Raw genomic sequence first — 20,962 nt, 5'->3', positions numbered from 1 at the left:
TGTGCATCACATTACACCGGTGTGTATGTACGTGTACTTGTGTCTGTCTGTGTGTTTGGGTGTGTGTGTGTGTGTGTGTGTGTGTGTCCTTTGTGCACAGCAGTGCAAACAAAACCTCCTACACAGAGGAGAGTGTGTAACCGTGCACACACCTACACAAGGCAAAAACCCTCCTTCATTATTTACGTCGCACACGATGCCGGCAGGTGGATGCACAGCCGCACAACTCATTCAAAAACAAACTCATGCAAGTACTGAGTGAACTGTGTGTGTGTGTGTGTGTGTGTGTGTGTGTGTGTGTGTGTGTGTGTGTGTGTGTGTGTTTTGTTTGTTTGAGTTTAACTCATAAACACAGACACCTACATTAAAATACAGGTTAATAGCTTTTTGTACCGCTGTGGGCGTGTGTGTGTGTGTGTGTGTGTGTATGTGTGTGTGTGTGTGTGTGTGTGTGTGTGTGTGTGCGTGGGCTTCATGCAGATATTTGCTCTGGATTTTTGTTTGCATGAACCCGACCGTGGGTGGAACTCTTGTTGTTGTTCATTTGCTGGAGATATTTTTGAAAAAAATAACAACAATAAGAAAAGAAGAATACATTAGACACTCATTACTGTGGAGGACTGTTGCGCTCATGTTTATGTCATTGTGTATTTGTTATTTTTTCAACCAACCAACTCACGTCTGCTTCACTCCGGTCGATGGGCGCCGAGTTTCTCCACTTGCTGCTCTTTTTTGTAACTCAGAATCTCATTTAGTGGGAAAATTGACAAAAATGTTCCAACTGAACTCATGATGAGGTTATAAAACCAACTCTTGACTTTGTTTTACTGTTAATGACGACATAGCAAAACTAGAAACGTGAAAGGAAATCTCAACACAATAAAAGTTAAATCACATCGCCATGTGAAACGTTTCCTTTTTTTTCCACCGTGTTTTGAAAAAAAACGTTGTGTTCTTCTCCTCGTGTGCTCTTCATATTCTTACTCTCTAATTTCATAAAACTTAAAAAACTGCCATTTCTCTAAAACCAACTTTCCTCTCTGTGGCTGAGAGCGAATCCCAGGGTAAAACACCGCTGTGGCTTAATTTGGTCATAAATTACACCTCTCCAGATTTTGCCTGCTGTAATTACTTTGTGGCTTCCACACGGCGCACTATTAATTCTCTGTGTTTCCTTCCCCTCCGCCTTTTCTCTCTCTCTCTCTGTTCAAAGGTTATGCAATACTGCAGGCCATTATGGAGCGAGCGGGGCAGAACGGATGGCAGGTCAGAACACACAAACATTTCCTGGAGAGAGTCACGCAAGCACACAAACACACACACACACACACACACACACACACACGCAAATACGCACACACTGTGTTCCACATACAAAATACTTCCACATATTTTCGCTCTTCAAATGTAATAATTTGCCCACATTTTGCATGCGTGACCTTAATCCGTTTGGCTTTGTTGTTGTGTGTTTGCATAATAAAAAAATTAAAAAACACAGGCAGGCATCTACGGAGCACAATGAATACAAGCGTGTGTGTGTGTGTGTGTGTGTGTGTGTTCACCCAGGTCAGTGCCATCTGCGTGGAGAGCTTCAACGAGGCGGGGTACCGGCGGCTGCTGGAGGACCTGGACCGGCGTCAGGAGAGGAAGTTTGTGATCGACCTGGAGCCCGAGAGACTGCAGAGCCTCTTGGAGCAGGTGACTGACACTTCCGACTGTGCTGCAGATACACACAGCACACAAAGCAGCAGCAGCAGCAGCAGCAACAGTAAGAGGAGATCAAAACTGATTTGTGGTGGCGTCTGAAGCCTCCATGCAGCGTTCCCCCCCCCGCTCCCCCCCAGATTATCCCCTGATTGTGTTTTAATTGAGATTACAGACCGGGTTGAATGGAAAGAATGAAACAATAAATGGATGCTGATGTAATGTCCACAAGAAGACAGTCAGAAACGCCATCATCGTAACATATGAGAGTGTTTGAGGTGTTGTAAAGCAGATACAGTGTAACTGTCAAAGTGTCAGGCAACCATTGGCGGCGGCGGCTGCTGTCGCCAGGGTGTCTCTGCTGCTGTTACCACTTTGCTCTTTATGTCCTGTGTAACCGATGGCGAGGAAAGAAAAACGCAATTTGAGTTTTTATCCCCCGGAGTTTAAAATGCAGAGAAATGAATATGACCGCAGCGGCGGTTTATGACGGTGTGTGACTGAGCCGCTGTCCGTTCACTTATAGAAACCCCTGACACGTACACGCGCAGAGCCGTGCACGCACGCACACACACACACACACATCTGCTCAGAGCCCAATTACTAGGAAAGGCAGGGCAAATAACCGGTTTGGAAAAGTTCAGGGTGCGGAGATTACATGTGTTGGAATATGGTGTGTGTGTGTGTGCGCGCGCGCGAGAGAGAGAGAGTGTGTGTCAGTGTAGCATCATATTGGTTCTGCTATCTGTCATCACATCCTGTCATTTGAAACTGGCCTCGTCCAGCGGATGTACCACAGCGCCGGCGAGTAAACACATTAGCTGAATCCACAGCGACAAACAGCGGCGCCGTAAACATTTAGCGGCTGCAGAATTACAGACAGACAGACAGGCAGGCAGGCAGACAGGCAGACAGGCAGATGGACGGGCCCACGGACGGAGGGATAGAGGGCTCCTTAATTAGCTTCTGTGCCAAGTGAACAGAGAAAAGACACACACACACACACACACACACACACACACACACATACACACACGCCTGTGCACAAAGAGAGCAAAACACACACACACTCCCAGCACAGTGGCTCTGCAGCGCCGGCACTGGCTAGCTGCTGGGAGACAGAGGCTGCTCTGTGTGTGTCGGCTGCCAGCTGCTCTGTATATGTGTGTGTGTGTGTGTGTGTGTGTGTGTGTGTGTGTGTGTGTGTGTGTGTGTGTGTGTGGCTGCAGCTGGTTTGATAGGCAGGAAGCGGTGGGAGAGGGGGTTGCTGAAAAATGTGTGTTTGTGCAGGGTGCTAATGAAGACACGCCACACTATTTTTCACTTTTGTCCAACCGAGCGGCGAACAACACGGCGGCGGCGGCGGTGGCGACAGCACACTGTTTAGTGACACAGGACAGCCGTGGCGCAAAAAAAATACAAACAAATAAACTGGACGGACTATGGGAAATTAGAAACAATGGGAAACAAAATCCAAGTACGTTGGGATTTTGCAGCTATTTCAAGTGTCACTGCTGCTGTTGCCGCTGCTGTCATCAGCATCATTGGTTATGGAATGCCAAAAAAAAAAAAAAACAAACTTCAGGGCCCAACTGAAAAGACTTTATAGCCGCGCTTGGCAAGATGGATGAGACTGATTAGAGAGCCTCACCCTCGCAGCAAAAAGAAGTAAAAGTGCTCACTTGTTAGAATGCAGCCGTCGCCGAGGCTTTTTAATCAGCATTAGAAAGTGGATGCAGTCACTGGCGGGTGAAGCTGGAGAGCTGCAGATAGGAACCAGCCCAGCCCCTCCCCCCTCCCCTCCCACAAGCTCCCCAAGAACCAAATTAACTTTAAGTTCTCCTCTCAATTAACTCAACGCCCGGCGAGTTAATTGTTAATCATACTTGCCCCTCTGCTTGGCCTACATACATGCTGCTTCACCGTCTGTGTGTGTCTCCCTGCAGGCCGTGAGCGTGGGCAAACACGTCAAAGGTTACCACTACATCGTCGCAAACCTGGTGAGTAACAGCGACTTGGTCGTCTCTGAGCAAATTTCCTGTTTTACGTGTCAGCGGGGCAGCAGCAGGAGGAAAATCACTGCATGTTTTGTGTATTTTTCCCACCGGCATTCTGCTGCCGGAAAAACCTTTTTTTCTCTGAGCGGCATTTAAACGTTGAAGGTCTCATTCATGCAAGTGACTCAGCTGACAAATGTTGAAAAAAAAAAATTAAAATCCACTCAAAAAAATTAGTTATGCCTGTATATGTACATGCATGTAATTGTCAAATACATACATATACAACTAGTATCAGTGTCGCAGTATCGGCACGTATTTTACGAGTAGAGTACTCAACCAGGGCATCGATACTGATACCCTGTTGATTAAACTATGTTCTGAGTTCAAAGATTTCTGGAGGACGTATTGATGCAAAGAACTTCTCGTTTATGTAGGGGAAAAAAAGGGTAACAAGAGAACAGGTAAAGAAATAGAAATTCACCGCAGTAAAACCTTTGGTTGGCGTTCTTTCAGCCATTAATTCTGCACACCGGTGAGTAATTAACAATCTTTATAGGGTACCGACCTGTTAGCGTTAAGCCTGCTGGGAGTTGGAGTTCAAGGTGGCTTGTGGACAATTCAAGTAACACTAACCACTATACAGTAATTAAATTATTTGAACTATACTTTAACTCTGTAAATATAACATCATATCAAATATTATCACCATCAATAAACTTAATTAATTCAGTCAAAAGTTACAACATACCCGATACTTGTATTGGCATCGATGCATCCCTACTAAAATTCATTATCATCATCATCATCGTCTTCATCATCATCATCATGGTCATCCCCTCTACCTCTCTGACCTGCCGCAGGGTTTCAAGGACATCTCGCTGGAGAGGTTCATGCACGGCGGGGCCAACGTGACGGGTTTCCAGCTGGTGGACTTCAGCAGGCCCATCGTCATCAAGCTGATGCAGCGCTGGAACAAGCTGGACCAGAGAGAGTACCCCGGTTCCGAGAGCCCGCCCAAGGTGAGGAAAGAAGCGAACAAAAAAAAACACTCCTCTGCCACGTGCTCACACCCTGCGTGTGCGGCATCAGAAGGCAAAGGCAGGTGTTTTAACGGTCAGTGGATTTTTTTTTTTCTTTTATATATTTTTTTTTAAACTGCCAACGGATCGGCGCAGGTTACTTCCGTGCAGGGCAGGCGGCCGTGGCAGACACATTCAGGCATGGGGCGAAAATTGCCGTGCAAATTCCGCCCTTTGTGCCGCGAATGTAGCGGAGAAGCCAACGGCCCCTTCGGAAAGGTAACCGGCCGCAGTGATGCGCCGCATTTGAAGCGTTCAGACTGTGACGCGGCAGATTCGGCTCGGCTTGTTAGCCGGCCGCAGCGTTTCCCTCCGGGCTCGTCGGAATTGGCTGATCCGACGGTGATTGAATACATAAAAATCCTCTGTGACTCAGGGATTCTGGGCCCGGCGCGACTTACTCGTGTCTGCCCTGCATTATGTTCCTCTGTGATATTCCGCCTCTGTCTTGTCCATTATTATTACGTTCGGCTTTTCACAGCATCAACTTTTGTAAACTGTGCAGTGTTGACCCCAAACTGTTTGGTTTTCTCTTCTTTTCACCGCCGGCCACATTTCCATGCACAGAAGCCGAGTGCCTTTGATAAAACACAATTGGCAACAGTTTGCATTTTCAAGCCGCTCCCCTTCATTTCAACCTGGAGATTCCGGTGGAGATTTCCAGATGGAGAATCCCAGGATCCAGAATCCAACGGTGGAAGCATTTTGGCCATCAAACAATTCCAGACGTTCTGAAGTCGCCCCGCGCCGTTGATGTCGAACGTCTCACCTCTGGGTGATCGCCACACTCAGTTTGACTGATTTAGCGCGATAACAGAGGACCAGATGACAACAGACGCCGCCAAATTGCTGCAGGCTAATTGCTGCTGGCTGAGAACTGGCAGCCAACTTGCTTTCATTCCCGCGGCTCCTGGAAGCTGCTGGATTCTGTTTGGAGCCCCCCCACCCGAATTGGACGTATTATCTGCTGGGAAATTTCAATTTGCACAGTCTGGAGGTTAAAAGACGCACACTGTTTGTCAGCTTCGGCTACCTCTCAGCACCAACGTCCCGCCCCCTGTTTATTCCTGACCACGCCCCCTTACACCCTCCCCCATCCCAGTCCATCTTTCCTCCCCCTGCCCACCTCTGCTGTCCAGGATCTGACCTGCGGGCCCTCTGCCTTTGATTTGTGCATAAATTAAAGTGAAATATGTCCACCTACCTATTAAAAATACATCACACAGCAGCCCTCTCTCACTCCCTCGCCCCCTCGCCGCCTCGCTCGCCCGCTCTGCTCCCTCCTTGGCTTGAAGCCCCCGCATGCACTCATTCGTTTCACGCGGCGTCTCGCCTCAAATATCAAACGCACCCACCCGCCGCCACTGATGGCCACCTTCCGTCATTATCGGAATGTCATTTTTCACCCTGGGCCCACGTTAATTGGCTAATCATCAAGGTCAGATTGGTCCTAATGAATTCTCATTAGCGGTATATCGGCCGCATCAATTTTGCCTCGCCCTGCTCGTGGCGCCTGGTGCATAAACGGAGGTTAACTTGTTATGCAGGGTGAACGTGCTCGGACGTGCAAAATCGAGTGCAGCTCGGCTGCAGTCGTTGCCTGCCCCCCCCCCCAAAGAAAAAATATATATAGCAACAATGCAACCTGATGGGCAAAATAGAAGGTTTTCCAAATCCTCCAAGGAATTTTATTTATTTATTTATTTATTTTTTAGACAGGGGGCGGCTCCTTTAGTAAGAAAAAGAAAGATCTTGTAAAGTAATTGGACTTGGGGGGCTTTCACACCTGCCTGCATTTAGTTTGGCAGCGTTGCACTAGATTTTGTTTCCCCCCTCAGTGCAACTCATGTAGACGGCTATGAATGTGGAACTGGAGCTTGCCAGTAGTGGATCAAACAGGGACCGCGGAGCAGGAGACCTTCTGGAAGTCCTTGCAGGCTCTCAGATAGACTGTGGAGCCGTTTGCACGAGGCAGGAACGTGATCAGAGCTCCGTGGGACTTTTGGGAGTTTATGCGGCGTGTTAATTCAGACTGAATGCAAAGCAGTTTAGGGAATAGTTCCCAAAAAGATCTGGCCAGTGAGATCAAAATGGTTCTCACGTGGCTTGTACTGCCGGATTTTGATTAATTTCACAAAATTAATATATTGATTTTCACCCAGAATAAACAGTGCTGTGAAAAAAGAATCCCCCCAAAAAACAGCACAGAAAGCAACGAAAAAAGGTTTTTTTTTTTTTTTTTTCTTCTGAATCAGACTACAGATGTGAAAACACCCACAGATTCTGTCACACTGAAGGCATACAAGTCAGGTAGCAGCAGCAGCTCCAGGCTCTGACGAGTAACTGCGAGCGCAGAAGCCTGTGGCAAGCAGAAATTTATTAAATGCATTATTAAAAGAAAAAAAACTCTCAGCAGAGGCGGACAGGTTTAAAGGGAAAACGTCTTTCTCCGCAGGGAAAAGCCGTCAGCGCTGTTCTTTGTTCTTCTTTAAGTGTGAAAGTTCTGATCAAACTGCCGCCGCTGCAGAATCTGCGCTAATCTCATTCGCAGCATCTTCCCTCATTACTTGTTCTGTGTTTTTTTATTCTTTTCTCCTGTCTTGACCACAGCAAATGCAAAAACTTCAGCGGGTCTTCAGCAAGATGGATGTGAGAGATTTCACCTTCAGAATCTCGGCATCCAGCAGCAAAGTGGTGTTTTGCACCTTCACACACAATGTCTGCAAGAAAAAAAAAAAAAAAAACGTAAAGAAATGCCGCGTTAATATTGCACTGTATGTCATAACCTTTCTGAAACTAATACACTCGGTATGAATGATTTAACACAATAATAACACAGAAGCAGATGACAACAGATGCCGGCAAATTGCTGGAGGCCAGTTTGTGCGGGGGTGAAAAGCGTCAGCGGCAGCCAGCCGCGGGCCAACTCGCCGCCGCAGGCCGACTTCAAACTCTGCTCCCGTAATGTTCGCAGCGAAAAGCACCGCTGGGACTTGTGCTGCACCCGGAGAATGTGATTGTGGCGAACAGCTGTAGACATCCATCAGATGTCTCGCAGCACTTCAGCCGGCGCTCCAGGTTTTTTTTTTTTGTTGTGCCGCAGTGGGAATGATCAATAGATGGGTGGATCCATTGAAATAAAAAATATCAGCCAGAGTGCTAATGACAGCACGTGCGAGCTCCAAATGACTGCTATGTTTTCCTTTTTTTCATCAAATAATTTGCCCGCGTCTCCTTGGTATATGAATTGTTTTTCATCAACGGCTGTATTAGCGTAATTAGCGGAGAACAGGGCTTCTTTTATTCCTATTTTTTTGCATGTGCAAAGCATTTTATGTGTGCCAGTCTCACTCGTTCTTAATTAGAAATGTGAGAAATGCCCCTTAAAGCTATTGTCTTGTTCTAATACAGAAAAATTCAGACTTTGTCTTTATAAAGCCTGCCTGTTCTATTTTGTGCTTTTTCTTATGCTTTGACGCCACTGTGACTGTTCTGTGCATCGTGCGTCGCAGTCACAGCGGCAGTGCAGATGTTGCTAACTGGCAACTCAGTTGTTTCCCTCGTGCCGCAGTCAAACGACGGCCCGCCTGCCGTGCTGTGGATGCAGACATTTTCACCAAAGAAGTTTAGAAATCCGCCGACTGAAGGAGACGTGAAAAAGCAAATTGGCTGATAATGGAACTAATAGCGGTGAAATTCATTTCAGTGTGAGGCGACGTTGTGCATGCCACCAGCTCGGAGCAAGAAGCGGATTAATCGTGTGTCATTATTTCTGCTAAAGAGCGGCGTGTTACTGGAGAAAGTTCACTGTTTGCCCGCTTGCTGAACACACTTTCTCATATTGGATCCACTGAGCCGGTCACAGGCCGAGTAATTCAGGAATGGAAAAATTTTAAATTAGTTCTGGAGCCTCTTCTTCAGAGGTGTTTTATTTCCAGGGGACATTAACAGACGTGACTCTGCGTACATAAAAAAAAAAAAATGGCAGCGGCACAGAAAACAGTCTAGCATCAACAAAGTGCAGCCTGCATAGAAAGGTCTGCAGTGGGGTTGGTGGGACTGGTGACTGACTGTTTATGACAACCTGACCCCCGGCCCCAGGCTGAGAGCAAACACACACTTCACTTTGCAGAACCTTTGCAAGATCATCTGTGAGTCTGCCCACACCAGGGTGGCATTTATCTTGTTTATAAAAAAAAATAAAAAATAAAAATATAGTGTTGTTGTGAATAATGTGCGTTGTTTATGTTGTTTCCTGCCTCATTTTGTATTCTACAGTCATCCTGTATCAGAAGCCTTGAAGCTTCTTTAGTTTCAAAGGGGTGCAGATGAAGGGAGGATGACGTGGAGGTGCAGCCTTCCAAAAGGAGCTTTTTGGGAGAGAAATCAAGGGATGGCAGTTGGGGGGCTGCGAGGGGACTACCAGCAGCTTGGTGTGAAAGAGAGAGAAAAGCCAAGTCTCTCAGCCAACTCTTCCCTTTCGTCCTCTTCTTCCCCCTCCCCCCGCCTCTCTCTCTCTCTCCCTCTCTCTGTCTCATCTCCCACACAGTCCCGGTACTTGTCTCCGCCGTGATGTTGAAGGCAGCCTGCTGTGTGTTTGACTGCCTCTGTCTGCGTGAGGGCCTGGCAGGCAGGGCTGGTTGTTGCGAGCAGAGTGTTGGGTGGCGCCGTCTCTCGCTGCGTCTCACCTTTAATAAATTTATCCAGCAATCTGTCAAGCTCTCCTACCCCCACCACCACCAACCCCACGTCCCCCACTTTTTTATTATCTTACAGCGAGTTCCAATGTGAGAGAGGAGAGGGAACTCTGATAATGAGCTGTCGATTTGTGTCGCTCGTCATGTTTTAGCTCCCCCTCAAAGCGTCAACCCCCAACACCGCTCCCCACCCACCTCACCACCACCACACACACACTTTTAAATCCCCGCTCATCTAAATGGGAAGGAGACTCTCTCGCTCGCAGGGTGGCTTTCACGCCGTGATTTAAACAAGGTATAATGTCATTTTAACGGTCCGGCAACCCTCGGCCTCGTCCTGCAACTGGCACGTTTACAAGGATGTTTCATTTACGGCGGCGTTTGATCGATGTTTGCCGGCTGTTGAGCTCAGAAGTCAAATAAAAGTCGTGACAGTGGACAGAGGCGTGAATTGATGAGCAGGGCAATGGTCCTGCATACCGGGGCGGAAGCTTCAGGCGGTCGCTAGCATGACGTCGATGTGTGGTGGCCCTCTCTCTTTGTGGATTTGCAGAAGGCGCCCTCACAGGCTTGCGATTACGTCTAAATGTACCAACGGTGGTATCAGGCAGGATGTCATTGAACATGGCATGATGTGGTGTTATTAGTGTTGCCAACTCTAATGAAGAAAAATAAAGGACACCTCAGGCCTCGGGGCGATGACCATCACAGGCCAGTGGCTACCAGTAGCGGTAAATCATAACTTAAAAATAGGGTTTCATAAAAGTATATGGTTCACATAGTTTGGACTGCTTTGTTACCAAGAGACATTAGAAATACACTGAATGTTTAAATTGGAATTAAATATTTTAATTGAACATCTTTTTACACAGTCAATAAGGTTCAGGATGGATTTTTTTTTTTTTTAATACAAAGGAATTAAATAAATAAAGCTTAAAAGAACAAGCAATCCTGATTCATAATTTACCCTTCGCAAGCTACGCCGCCAGTACGCAGTTGTTGTGAATGGGTTGCGCAATGGTATTGCCTGCAGCTACATAGATTACGGTTTTGAACGCAAAGTCTATGGAAATTTCCATAGACTCGAAGAACGAGTTTGCATCGAAAATACATTTACGTGACAACTCAGAAATAAGGGACAAACACCGTCCTGATTTATTCAAAACGCAACGCACAAATCTCACCATCAAATACGAGAGAATTCTGTATTTTAAGGGACGGTTGGCAACTCTAGGTGTTATGGTGTGTAATGATACTAACCGATCAAGCCTTGGTGTCCCGTCCGCCTGAGGGGAATTTTTTACTTTTTTTCCCCAAGCCTACTCATGGAATTTTCTTCCTTCTTATTCCTCCCCCAGTACACCTCATCTCTGACGTACGACGGCGTGCTGGTGATGGCCGAAGCTTTCCGCACCCTCCGCCGCCAGAAGATCGACATCAGCCGCCGCGGCAACGCCGGCGACTGCCTGGCCAACCCGGCCGCGCCCTGGAACCAAGGCATAGACATGGAGCGCGCACTCAAACAGGTCGGCGCCGCTTTTTTTTTATTATTATTTTTTTTAATTTAATTTTTCTTGGGGGCAGATTAGCGGATGTTTGGAGAGATGCCGTCAAATCTTCACGCACAGAAACCACATTTCCAGCTGTCGTTAAAAAGCAAATCAAAGTAACAACCGGAAATAATCGCCAGCGTCTTCTAGCTTAGAATTTTTGTTTCCGAGTTTGACAGGAGTACCCAAACGTTCACTCGCCTGCAGTGGCGCTCATGAGGCTGTGTTGCAGCTCTCCTGCTTGTTAACACTAATCAGAAGCGTTTGTCTTGGGTCTTCGACAATTTGTTCATATCAAATATGCTGAAGATATGTTTCAAGGAGACGTCAGACACCACTACCATTAGCTACCCGTGTGTCGAGGGCACAGCATACAGCATTTATGTGGATCCATCGGTATACAGTGGAACATGAAATACCTGTGTATGTTTTAGCTCGGCACACAAATAAATAATTGCATTTATATTTAGATAAAATGGCAGTCGTATTACCCAACAGTGCAAAGTAGCAATAATCTACTCAGTGACCTCACAGTGGGGAGAACAACAAATTGAGTTTAAGTCGGACATCATAAATCAGGGACTGACAATGGGTTGCAATGGGTTTTCCTGCCATTTGTGACACTAACCTGAACTCAGTTGCCATAGCCTGCAGTACATTTCATCATCTCTTGCCGTAAGATAAAGTTTTTCTCGGTATTTGAAATACATTGGTGTTCAACTTGCGCTTGAATTGTTAAAGGAGTTTTGTCTTCGAGGAGTCTCTGATATTCCTATTGTTGCCAAATCCAGGTGCGTATCCAAGGCCTGACGGGGAACATCCAATTCGATCATTACGGTCGGAGGATCAACTACACTATGGATGTGTTTGAGCTGAAGAGCAACGGACCTCGCAAGGTGAGCTCTCAGGGCAAAAAAACCCCCACAGATATAAGACAACGCAATGGCAATTTCTGTGATGAAACGACAATTCCCCCCACAGGAACCATAAAGTCCTGCAGTTTTCTCATTTGTGTCGCAGTTCTTTAAGTATGTGGCCCTGCGAGGTTCACTCGGAAAGAACTTTGCTTTTATGGCTATGTACAAAATCCTAATAATTGGGTTGCTGCAGCTGTAAACAGCTTTAGATAAGAGTGTTTGAAGATCACAGCTTGTGGTTTAATAGGTTTATTTTGGGCACATTTGGTGGAAAGCGGCTCGCTGACAGCCAGAACAGCTGCGTATAGAAATATTTGTACGGGGAGGGTTGGAGGCAGGGCGTGAAATAAAGACTCTGACTTTCTGCGGCAGGAGAGGAAGAAACAAAACAACAACAACATATGTAGGGCCGATAGTAAGGACATTACACCATGTTCCTGCTCCTCAAGTGTTCCTTCGACAGCCTGGCCTGTTTATTGAGAGATCTTGGCTCACACTCAATATCCTTCACTGTTCCAGGGGGAAATCTGATGGAATGAGCTCGTTCCTCTTACTGTTGCTGCCACTCTCTTTTCATCTCACATTGCCTCTTATTCTCTTTCATATCCACTCATTTTGTGCTTTTGTCAATTTTGGATTTTTCATCTAAATTTAGTTTCTGCAGGAAACACACTGAGATATGATGGAATTTCACCCGTGTCTCTAACCTTTTTTTTTTTTTTATTTGGGTTTGTTTTCCCTCTCAGATTGGTTACTGGAATGACATCGACAAACTGGTTCTGGTCCAGAATGAAAACGCTCTGTCCAATGACAGCTCTGTGATGGAAAACCGCACTGTCGTCGTGACGACCATCATGGTAACGTACCTTCGGACCGACTGCCTCGTTTGTTGCTGCTCTAAGATCAAATGGTAGAATCTGTCCCCAGGAGTTCACAGTCCTCAGAGAGAATCTGAAGCCTGTGAAGTCACTGAAAAATGTAGAACATCGAGCAAAAATGCCCCGTGGAAGTCGCGCTCGAGAGCGTCTGTGCCAACAAGCAGGATCGGGGCGGATACATGGAGAAAAGGAAGGAAGGTGGATGAATTCAGTTTTTGCAGGGAAGCAGGAATTGCTGCAGGACTGCTGTAGTATAAAATTGGAACTTGTAACTTTGAGCTCAGATGCAGAGTGAGACCTCCAAAAAAGTTATTTCACAATTTCACAAGTCCTCAGGATTTATATTACATGGTCATCTTGGAAACAGTCCGCAAACTGCATTCGGGGAGGTGAGAAAGGTTCAGAAAGATTTTGAAAGGTGATTGGCTAAATCTTCTGTCTGCCCAATTTAAGAGCGAGCTGATCAGATTTCTCCACTGCCAGCTTTGGCAAGGCCTCTTATTGGCTTGAGAGAGCGATGTGAGCTGCAGTTTTGAACGCAGCTCTGTCCAAACCCAGTAGAAGAAGAAGAGAAACGCCTTTCCTTGGTGTTCTTTGCTCTTTGAAAGGAAGCAGTAGTTTCCTATTTTTGTTGCATACGAACTTTGGCCGAAGCCCTCACCTCCTCCTCCTCCTCCTCAAAAGAAGCTGATTGGTTTGGCGCTTTTCCAATGACCCAGACACAAAACTTTCAAGATGACGGTGCAAAAGTTTTAGATTTTAAAAATCTCTACGGCTGGCACAGTTCACCCAACAGGAGTTGCGGGAAAGCATCGAAAAGCTTGTAAGATAATAGATGGAATGACATTTAGTTTGAATCACAAGTTGGAGATAGATAGATAGATAGATAGATAGATAGATAGATTTTTGTTTTTATGTTTAAAAATCAGGTGATAAAGTAGATTTGCGATCCCTTTTGTTCTGTGTCTCGTCAAAGCTAAACTAAGTTTGTCGGCGGCGGCCCTGCCGCAGCTTTCAGCGGACAGAGACAGGACTGAGTGGCACTGGTCCAGCTGGAAAATTACACTAATGTCTTATTAGCAGGCAAATGTAGAACCGACCTGGGATCAGCGTTTAGGAGCAACCCCAGTCTACTCTCTCTCTAATGGCTTTCGCATAGACACCCGTCCGCCGACCAGCGCAATTACCCGCCTTTTCTCCTCCCAACACAGATAAAGGGAGGCCCCTAATCGCTGGGACGGTGCACATCCTCCCTGTTTCACTTTTTTTTATTTTTTTCTGACTTCGCTGTGCCCCATCAGCCGCCTTTTAACGACGACCCTCCCCTGCCCTCCCCCTTCCTGTAAATGCAGTCAGTCTAATTCAATTGGCCTCGGCAAATGACGCAAGTTCAAGGCAACTCAAAGCAGTAGTTTGGGATTCTGGGATTTAAAAAATAAAATCACTGTGTGGCATTTCAGTATTGGGTGAAAACCTCGATTGCAAACGTTCTACCTGAACACCTCGGGACATTAGCGTTCGAAAGCCTGCAGCGCCCCCGGTGGTCAGACGTGGTAGTAGTCTTTAGTTGCAGAGAAGGGTTGCAGCGTGTTAACACAACCGCTCTGTGGTTTGTAATGTGTGTGATGCAAGAGGTTTTTTTGTTGTGTCACTTGTTCAAACAGATGAATTGTGGCGTCACTGCATACGTCTTTCTCGATGTCTGTCCCTCCCCTCTTTCCTCCCCCTCTCCGTCCCCGTCTGACGTTCCCACCCTCCCTTCCCTCTCCATCCCCACTCCCCCTCACTACGCCCTCGCCCGCCCTCCCGACCTGCATATATCTGTGTGGATGACGGTGACCTCAGCAGGCCTTGGCTAACGTTAGCTCAGCCGCCGCCTCCTCCTCTTTGCAGCCTCTGATGATGAGGAAGCCTCTCCTGCGACACTGACGCCTGCAGTCTGCAGACCCAGCGTCACGCTGTGACGAGGCAGACTCGCCCCGGGTTTCACACCCTGCAGGGAAGAAGAAGGGAAGACAGACTGTGTCTCTAACGCTCTGTACAAAAAAAACCCTCTGTACTCTGTTTTAAGTTTTTTTTTTCTCTCTCTCTGTCTCCGCTGTGCAGCGTTTAGGTGGGCTTTCTGTGTCGTAGATTTTTTACGTTCATTTCTCTGTTAATTAACGGCAATTCTCCCACCGATGAGCACCGGCGAGCAGGATCTGTAGCAAGAGAGACTCATCAACTGTGCTTTTCATTTCCTTGTTTGTTGAAACATGCAGATGGGAGCTCTGCAGGCGCTTTGAGATTTATCACACAGCCGAATCAGCACAGCATCGCTCATCATTTCTTCTCCTTTGCACATCTTCATTGTGGGCTGAAGTTGAGTCCACACGCCTGAGCACCAGTCCTGCATCTTACAGCTCTCATCTTTACCGATACCAGACGCCTCCCCCCACTGTCTCCTCCTCCTCCTCCTCCTTCTTCTTCTTCTTCTTCTTTTTCTTCTTCTGCTCTGCACCACGAGCAGTCGGCCTGCTGCTGACTGATAAACTGCCGTCGTTCTCTCTCTCTCTCTCTCTCTCTCTCTCTCTCTCTCTCTCTCTTGCTCTCTCTCTCGTGAATCGCAGTAACGAGATAACGACTCCTGACTCACTGGCCCGATCCGTTACCGGGCAGATCGTCGTGTAGCCTAATTGCTGCGATTAATGAATGAAAGGCAGCGGTTGACTGAGCGGCCCGACTGAAGCCTGCCGCCGCCCGCCTCTGCACCCACGCCTCTGCATCCGGGCCGGCGCCGCTGATTAGACGGCTCGTGGGTAGGGGGGAGAAGAAGGGGGAGAAGAAGGGGGGAAAAGAGAGGGGGAGGCGGTGGGGGGGCGCCGGCTGGCTCGTTTATGTGATTGCTTTATAAACGGCGGATTGATTGAGGTCCGATCCGAGTGAAAGGCCGGCCGGCGAGGTAGACGGCAAACTGGAATGGTGTCGTCTCGCCCCTCTCCCCCTCCTCGCCCCCCAAATCTCCCCCCCTCTTCTTTGGCCACGCCAGGACGTGTTTCATGTCTTATCAGCTGCGGCCATTTGCCACTACAAAGCTCGTCCCACTCTTTAGCCCATCCATTTTTCCCCTCTTCATGTCCATCTTTTAATCCCGTCCGCCCTCTCACTTCGGCCCCCCTCCTCCCCCCTCATTTTTCACCTTGTCATATCCACCTCTCCTTCTTTATCTCCCCACCTTTCATGCGTTTCCCCTTGCGCTCCTATCGACTTGCCGTCCTCCTCCTCCTCCTCCTCCACCTCCACCTCCACCTCCTCCTCCTCCTTCCCGTCGCTGCAGCCACTATCTGTTTGCCTTCTCATGTTCTGCGTCTTCATCCGTCATCTTTCACGCAGTCGATTCAGCCCCAGCGCGCAATTTTTCCATATTAACTACATTTAAGATCCTTCTCCTCAACATTCCGTCGTTTCCTCTCGTCCTCATCCCAGTTGGTGACTCGTGTTTCCTTTCCCATTTTTTCCACCTCCAGTTTGTTGCTGTTCCCTAAATTTCCTTTCAGCCCCTTTGCACCACTAGAGTTGGCGTCTGGGGCCGACTGATAGCAAACCTTAAGGGGAGAGGGGAGGGGAGGTCCTCCAACAGCGCCACCGCTGGCAGAGCTCCCACTGTTTGCCCACCTGTATTAACCTGCACAGCGAAAATAAACTGCTCTACTGGGATTAACGGAGCCTTTTCTGCAAAGATGGAGTACGTCAGAAGTGAAGCCAATCTTAACCAATAATTAATTACGCCCCCTGGTGGTGAGTTAGGACAATCTTTATTATGACGATACCTGCCCGTCCACAGACTTTGGTTCCAAATGACCTCACCACCTGCATTGGTAGTGGCCCAGATGTTTTGGCTTCACTTTGGTTCCAACCGAGGAAGAAACTGTCGTCCAACTTTATCCACGCGTTAAAATGAACCATCGCAAAAACTGTTGCACTGTTGGCATTGCAGCATAACAAAAGTGTGCGCTTACCAAATAACAGGAACTGAAATTTTACCCTTTTTTCCCCCTCTCGACTCCGTCGAAGGAATCAAATGTTTTTCGGCTAAACGAATTTGACTCTATACCTGCAGTGCAGCTCCTCCTGGTGGTTTAGACCAATTAGATGGAAGTTAGTGCGCTAGTGAGATTGTTTCGCTTTTCATAAACATTATGATTCACCATGAGTAGACGCACAGACACAGACAGAGAGAGGAGGGGACACGAGGACGTCACGGGAAACTGTGTTTTTGTTGTGTTTTTCTGTCTGATGGTGATGCTGATGATGATGAAAGTGTTTTAAATGGAATGTTGTGGCATAAATTAAGACCTGCTCACTCATTTGAGTGATTTGTTTTTGCAAAGAAATAACTTTGTTTTGCCCAAATGGTGCTTTGTAAAAAAAAAAAAGAAAAAAAATGAACATGCAACTCTTTGATTTCTGTCACTTGATGTAAAACTCTGCACTTGTTTGTAAGCATATTCATGTTTGTACCTGTACTTTTTAATGATTTGTTTCACTCCAAAAGGTTTTTTTGTTTTTTTTTAGAACTTGTGTATTAGATGGTGGTACTTACCAGACACTTACCAGACAGAAAACAACTCAAGAGCCACCAACAGTGTGTTTAGAAGCAGAACAGGAGGAGGGAAATGTTTCCCTCCAGCTCTGATTCCTGTGCGGCAGCAAGTGGAGTCGACATCAGCGCACTAATGACAGCCTGTCAGTGATTAGCAGGTGTCGTCTCCCACCGCGTTGACGTTAAAAGCCCAGCGTGTTCTCACGCTGTCGTTAGCCGAGTGGCATCAAACGCAAAGGAGCGTTCCAAATTACATTCATCCACTTCAGTATAGTACACTTGTTAGGCTACTATGTTGCTGCGCTGATCTCCAAAGGAAGGAAGGCGTCACCGCCAATGCATCGCTTTCATTTCACCCTCAAAGTGACTCCGCTCGCAGCGGCAAGCAGATGAATGTTTGGATCCTATCAGCTCTCTGACCACACTTCCAGCATTCAGGGTTTGAGAGTGAATATGAGGGAGAATGGAATGTGGGCGTAGCTAGAGGACACTAATGTTAGCTCGCGCACAAGCTTCACAAGTGGCTTTTTGGCAGAAATCTCTACATATGACGGCAATAAACGCAAAAAGAAAAGAAAAAAGCAGTATTAGAATTTCGGAAGTTGAGAAGTTTGAGATGCAGCTTTTAATACTTGAAAAGTGATCAGCGAGTTCCTTTCCTTTCCTTTCACCGCCTGCTTGTTTGGGTTTCCATGGCAGGATCGGCCGTTTCTCCTGTTACGACGCTGACTTCCTCTCTAAATTCAATATCCCAGATTTGATTTTCGCTCGTTTGATCCCTGCCAGCGACGAGCAAACTTTTCTTCCTCCTTTCATCGTGCATCGACCCACTGAAGGGGAGAAATCTGATCTCCCTCCCCCCCGCAAAATTCTTTTTTCTCACCATTGTGTTTTAACGATCGTCGTGAACCTCTTGATAGCTCGGGGAGTGCTGGATGTTACAAAAGCCCGTTTAATTAGATTAGCCTGTGATTAAAAGGGGTTTGATAGGATTTTAATAGGCTTGGATTCAGCGGGATTACGGGGCTGCGGGCGTAATACCATAACTCACATGATGCGCCGTCACTCAGAGACTCACTGTATTGCGTGCGTGTCTGCATGCAGGAGTTGTGAGCGCGCGTGGACGCCGACTCTTTCCAGTGACCACAGCTGCATTTTTTCTGGGTCATTTTGCTAATGCACCCGCCGACATTAAACTCTCTGTTTGCTTTCATCTCTGCCTGCCGCGTACACTGTGATCGTTCTGATCCACTGGTACGTTATAAAAGCAGCAGTCTTCTGTTCCCCGACTCTGCACCGAGTCAGGTGGAGGCTCCCAGTGCTCGAAATGCCAGACTTTCACCTCAGACTTCAAGTTCTTGTGTAAAATGGTGTTTCTTCCACTTCGAAAAAAGAAAAAAAAAAAGTGAATTAATTCTATGTATGTTGTCTTGTTTTTGATAAGCGGTGAAACACTGTGTTGAAAAGAGGTTTAAAAGATGTTTTTCATAAAGGCTGGTATCCAGTGTCATTAGCGTAGCTGCCTCACTGCTGCTCTGTATCATATGAATGTTGCTCTGTCATCCTTCTATGAAAGTTAATAAAGAGCCGCTAACTGCTTCAGACGTGGTCTGATCACTGTCATTTATTAGGTTCACATCCACCCCGCTGCTCATTACCTCCAACACTGCCTGCTCAACAGCTGCTGCCATTAATCCCTGCCAGCGACGCTCTTCCAAACAGTCCTGTCTTTCTCCTCCTTGTGCCGCCCCCTGCAGGAGGGCCCCTACGTGATGCTGAAGAAGAACTGGGAGCTCTACGAGGGCAACGACCAGTACGAGGGCTACTGCGTGGACCTGGCCTCCGAGATCGCCAAGCACATTGGGATCAAGTACAAGATCTCCATCGTGCCGGACGGAAAATACGGAGCCCGAGATCCAGAGACGAAGATCTGGAACGGCATGGTGGGGGAGCTGGTGTACGGGGTGAGTGCAAATTGTAACTGATTTTTTTTGCCTTGCAAAATTTTGACTCGCAGTGGACTTTTGCATGAAATTCAATATATGGCATAAAAATCAGCTTTGATGTGTGACGTTGTTGCCAGCGAGCTACGGCTACACCACGTGGTCACATTACTGGGCATCTTCGTTGGTAAATCTGTAGGTTTCACAAGTTCAGTTTAAGAGACCCCACTTTGTTTTGGTTAAAAGTATCTGCTCTGTTTAATAGGTGTGCGTTTTTAAGCGAACATTGGTTTAAATTTTAGTGTTTTTTTTTAATTGCCAAGTCGCACAAGGGTTTTGTTTGAAGAGCTTCCATGGCACGAGACCCTGTCAATCCAGATCTATACCAGACACTCTTACCGTAACGGATGAATAAGACAAGCATCTGTTCCCCTTGTTTCCATGTCATGTGACCCGGTGACGACCACTCAAAGCAGGATGGAATCAAAGCGACCTCGTGTGTCTCAGCTCAGCCTCGTCTCGTCGCGGCAGCTGCTGTATTTCTGTCGTGCCGCAGATACATTACAACTCCGTGATGTCATCGCACTGCAGCATCCACGCGTCGGCCTCGGTCGTCAGGCGTCTTCGGGCTCCCGTTACTTTTTACATTTGGCTGAGCCTCCGTCTTCGGCGAGGCGTTGTGCAGCCGCGGCCGTATCGACGCGCAGGAGACAATGTCAGCCGTCACATTTGCGGGGGCAGCCAGAGCGGAGACGCCGTCGCTGCTGAACAGCGCCGGAATTAATTAGCCCCGGCGGAGACGAGCGTTGGAAGGTGACACAGCAGAACAGCTGGAATGACTAATCGGGTTTGATTGGTTCCAAACACATGCAGCCCTTTTTTTCTTTTTTTGGATTAAGTACGCACACACACACACACACACACACACACACACACACACACACACACACACACACACACACACACACAGAGAGGGGGGGAGAGATGGAAGGCATTTTGGAGGATTTTTCAGCACTTTGTCCTCCTGCATGTCCTCTGTTCACCTTTTCTTTCAAAGGCGTGCTTTATGCCCACTGCTGCTGTGCTGCGTAGAGGCTGTTTGATATTCCATCGCCCCGTCCCCGTCTTTTGTCCGTCTGTCGTCTCGCCGGCTTCCTCCTCTGACGCTGCGGCGGCTTCGCTCCTTTGAGGAAAGGAACACAAGTTTCTGTAATTCGCCGCTAATCCTGCAGACTTTTGTCGACGCCGATGCAGCAGCTTAGAAATCGTGGCGTGAAATGATGCTGTGGAAGTTTTAAGGGACGCTCATTGTTGCCATTTCCAGGTCTTTATTTTTTGTCAGCTTGTGGTGCAGCACATCACAGGAGAAATGTTTCAAGAAAACTGAAAAGGTCCTCTGAGGAGAGTTGCTTTAGCCCTCTGTTTGCAACTTGTTGGACCTTCCACATATTGGAGCGGGACAATCACAAGGTGGTCTCAGAGGGCGGAGTCAACACCTGGATTTGGGCGTGCCCACTAACTCATTTGCATTTCTGGGGTGTTTCAAACAGGCTGTAGGCACAAATTGACTGCAAGAAAACACTTTTAAAAACTGTTTTGCGTCATATGATGA

The 20,962-nt window shown here is 47.3% G+C and overlaps 1 protein-coding gene across 4 annotated transcripts in view; it reads left to right on the top strand.

Moving 5' to 3' along the window:
* The window catches only part of gria4a (glutamate receptor, ionotropic, AMPA 4a), a 95,772-nt gene that overhangs the window by 43,621 nt on the left and 31,189 nt on the right, over positions 1–20,962 (top strand). For all 4 annotated transcript variants that reach the window (XM_076049835.1, XM_076049836.1, XM_076049838.1 and 1 more), the window contains exons 4-11: positions 1,214–1,266; positions 1,567–1,698; positions 3,651–3,704; positions 4,565–4,723; positions 10,839–11,006; positions 11,822–11,926; positions 12,694–12,804; positions 19,165–19,371. In XM_076049835.1, coding sequence (XP_075905950.1) covers positions 1,214–1,266; positions 1,567–1,698; positions 3,651–3,704; positions 4,565–4,723; positions 10,839–11,006; positions 11,822–11,926; positions 12,694–12,804; positions 19,165–19,371 — 989 coding nt within the window. The remainder of the gene's footprint in view (positions 1–1,213; positions 1,267–1,566; positions 1,699–3,650; positions 3,705–4,564; positions 4,724–10,838; positions 11,007–11,821; positions 11,927–12,693; positions 12,805–19,164; positions 19,372–20,962) is intronic.

The sequence above is a fragment of the Nelusetta ayraudi genome, unplaced genomic scaffold (genome assembly GCF_046127955.1).
Source record: "Nelusetta ayraudi isolate G7.1 ecotype Tasmania unplaced genomic scaffold, CSIRO-AGI_Nayr_v1 ptg000120l, whole genome shotgun sequence".
NCBI lineage: Eukaryota > Metazoa > Chordata > Actinopteri > Tetraodontiformes > Monacanthidae > Nelusetta > Nelusetta ayraudi.
This window is presented reverse-complemented; position numbering and strand designations above follow the sequence as displayed.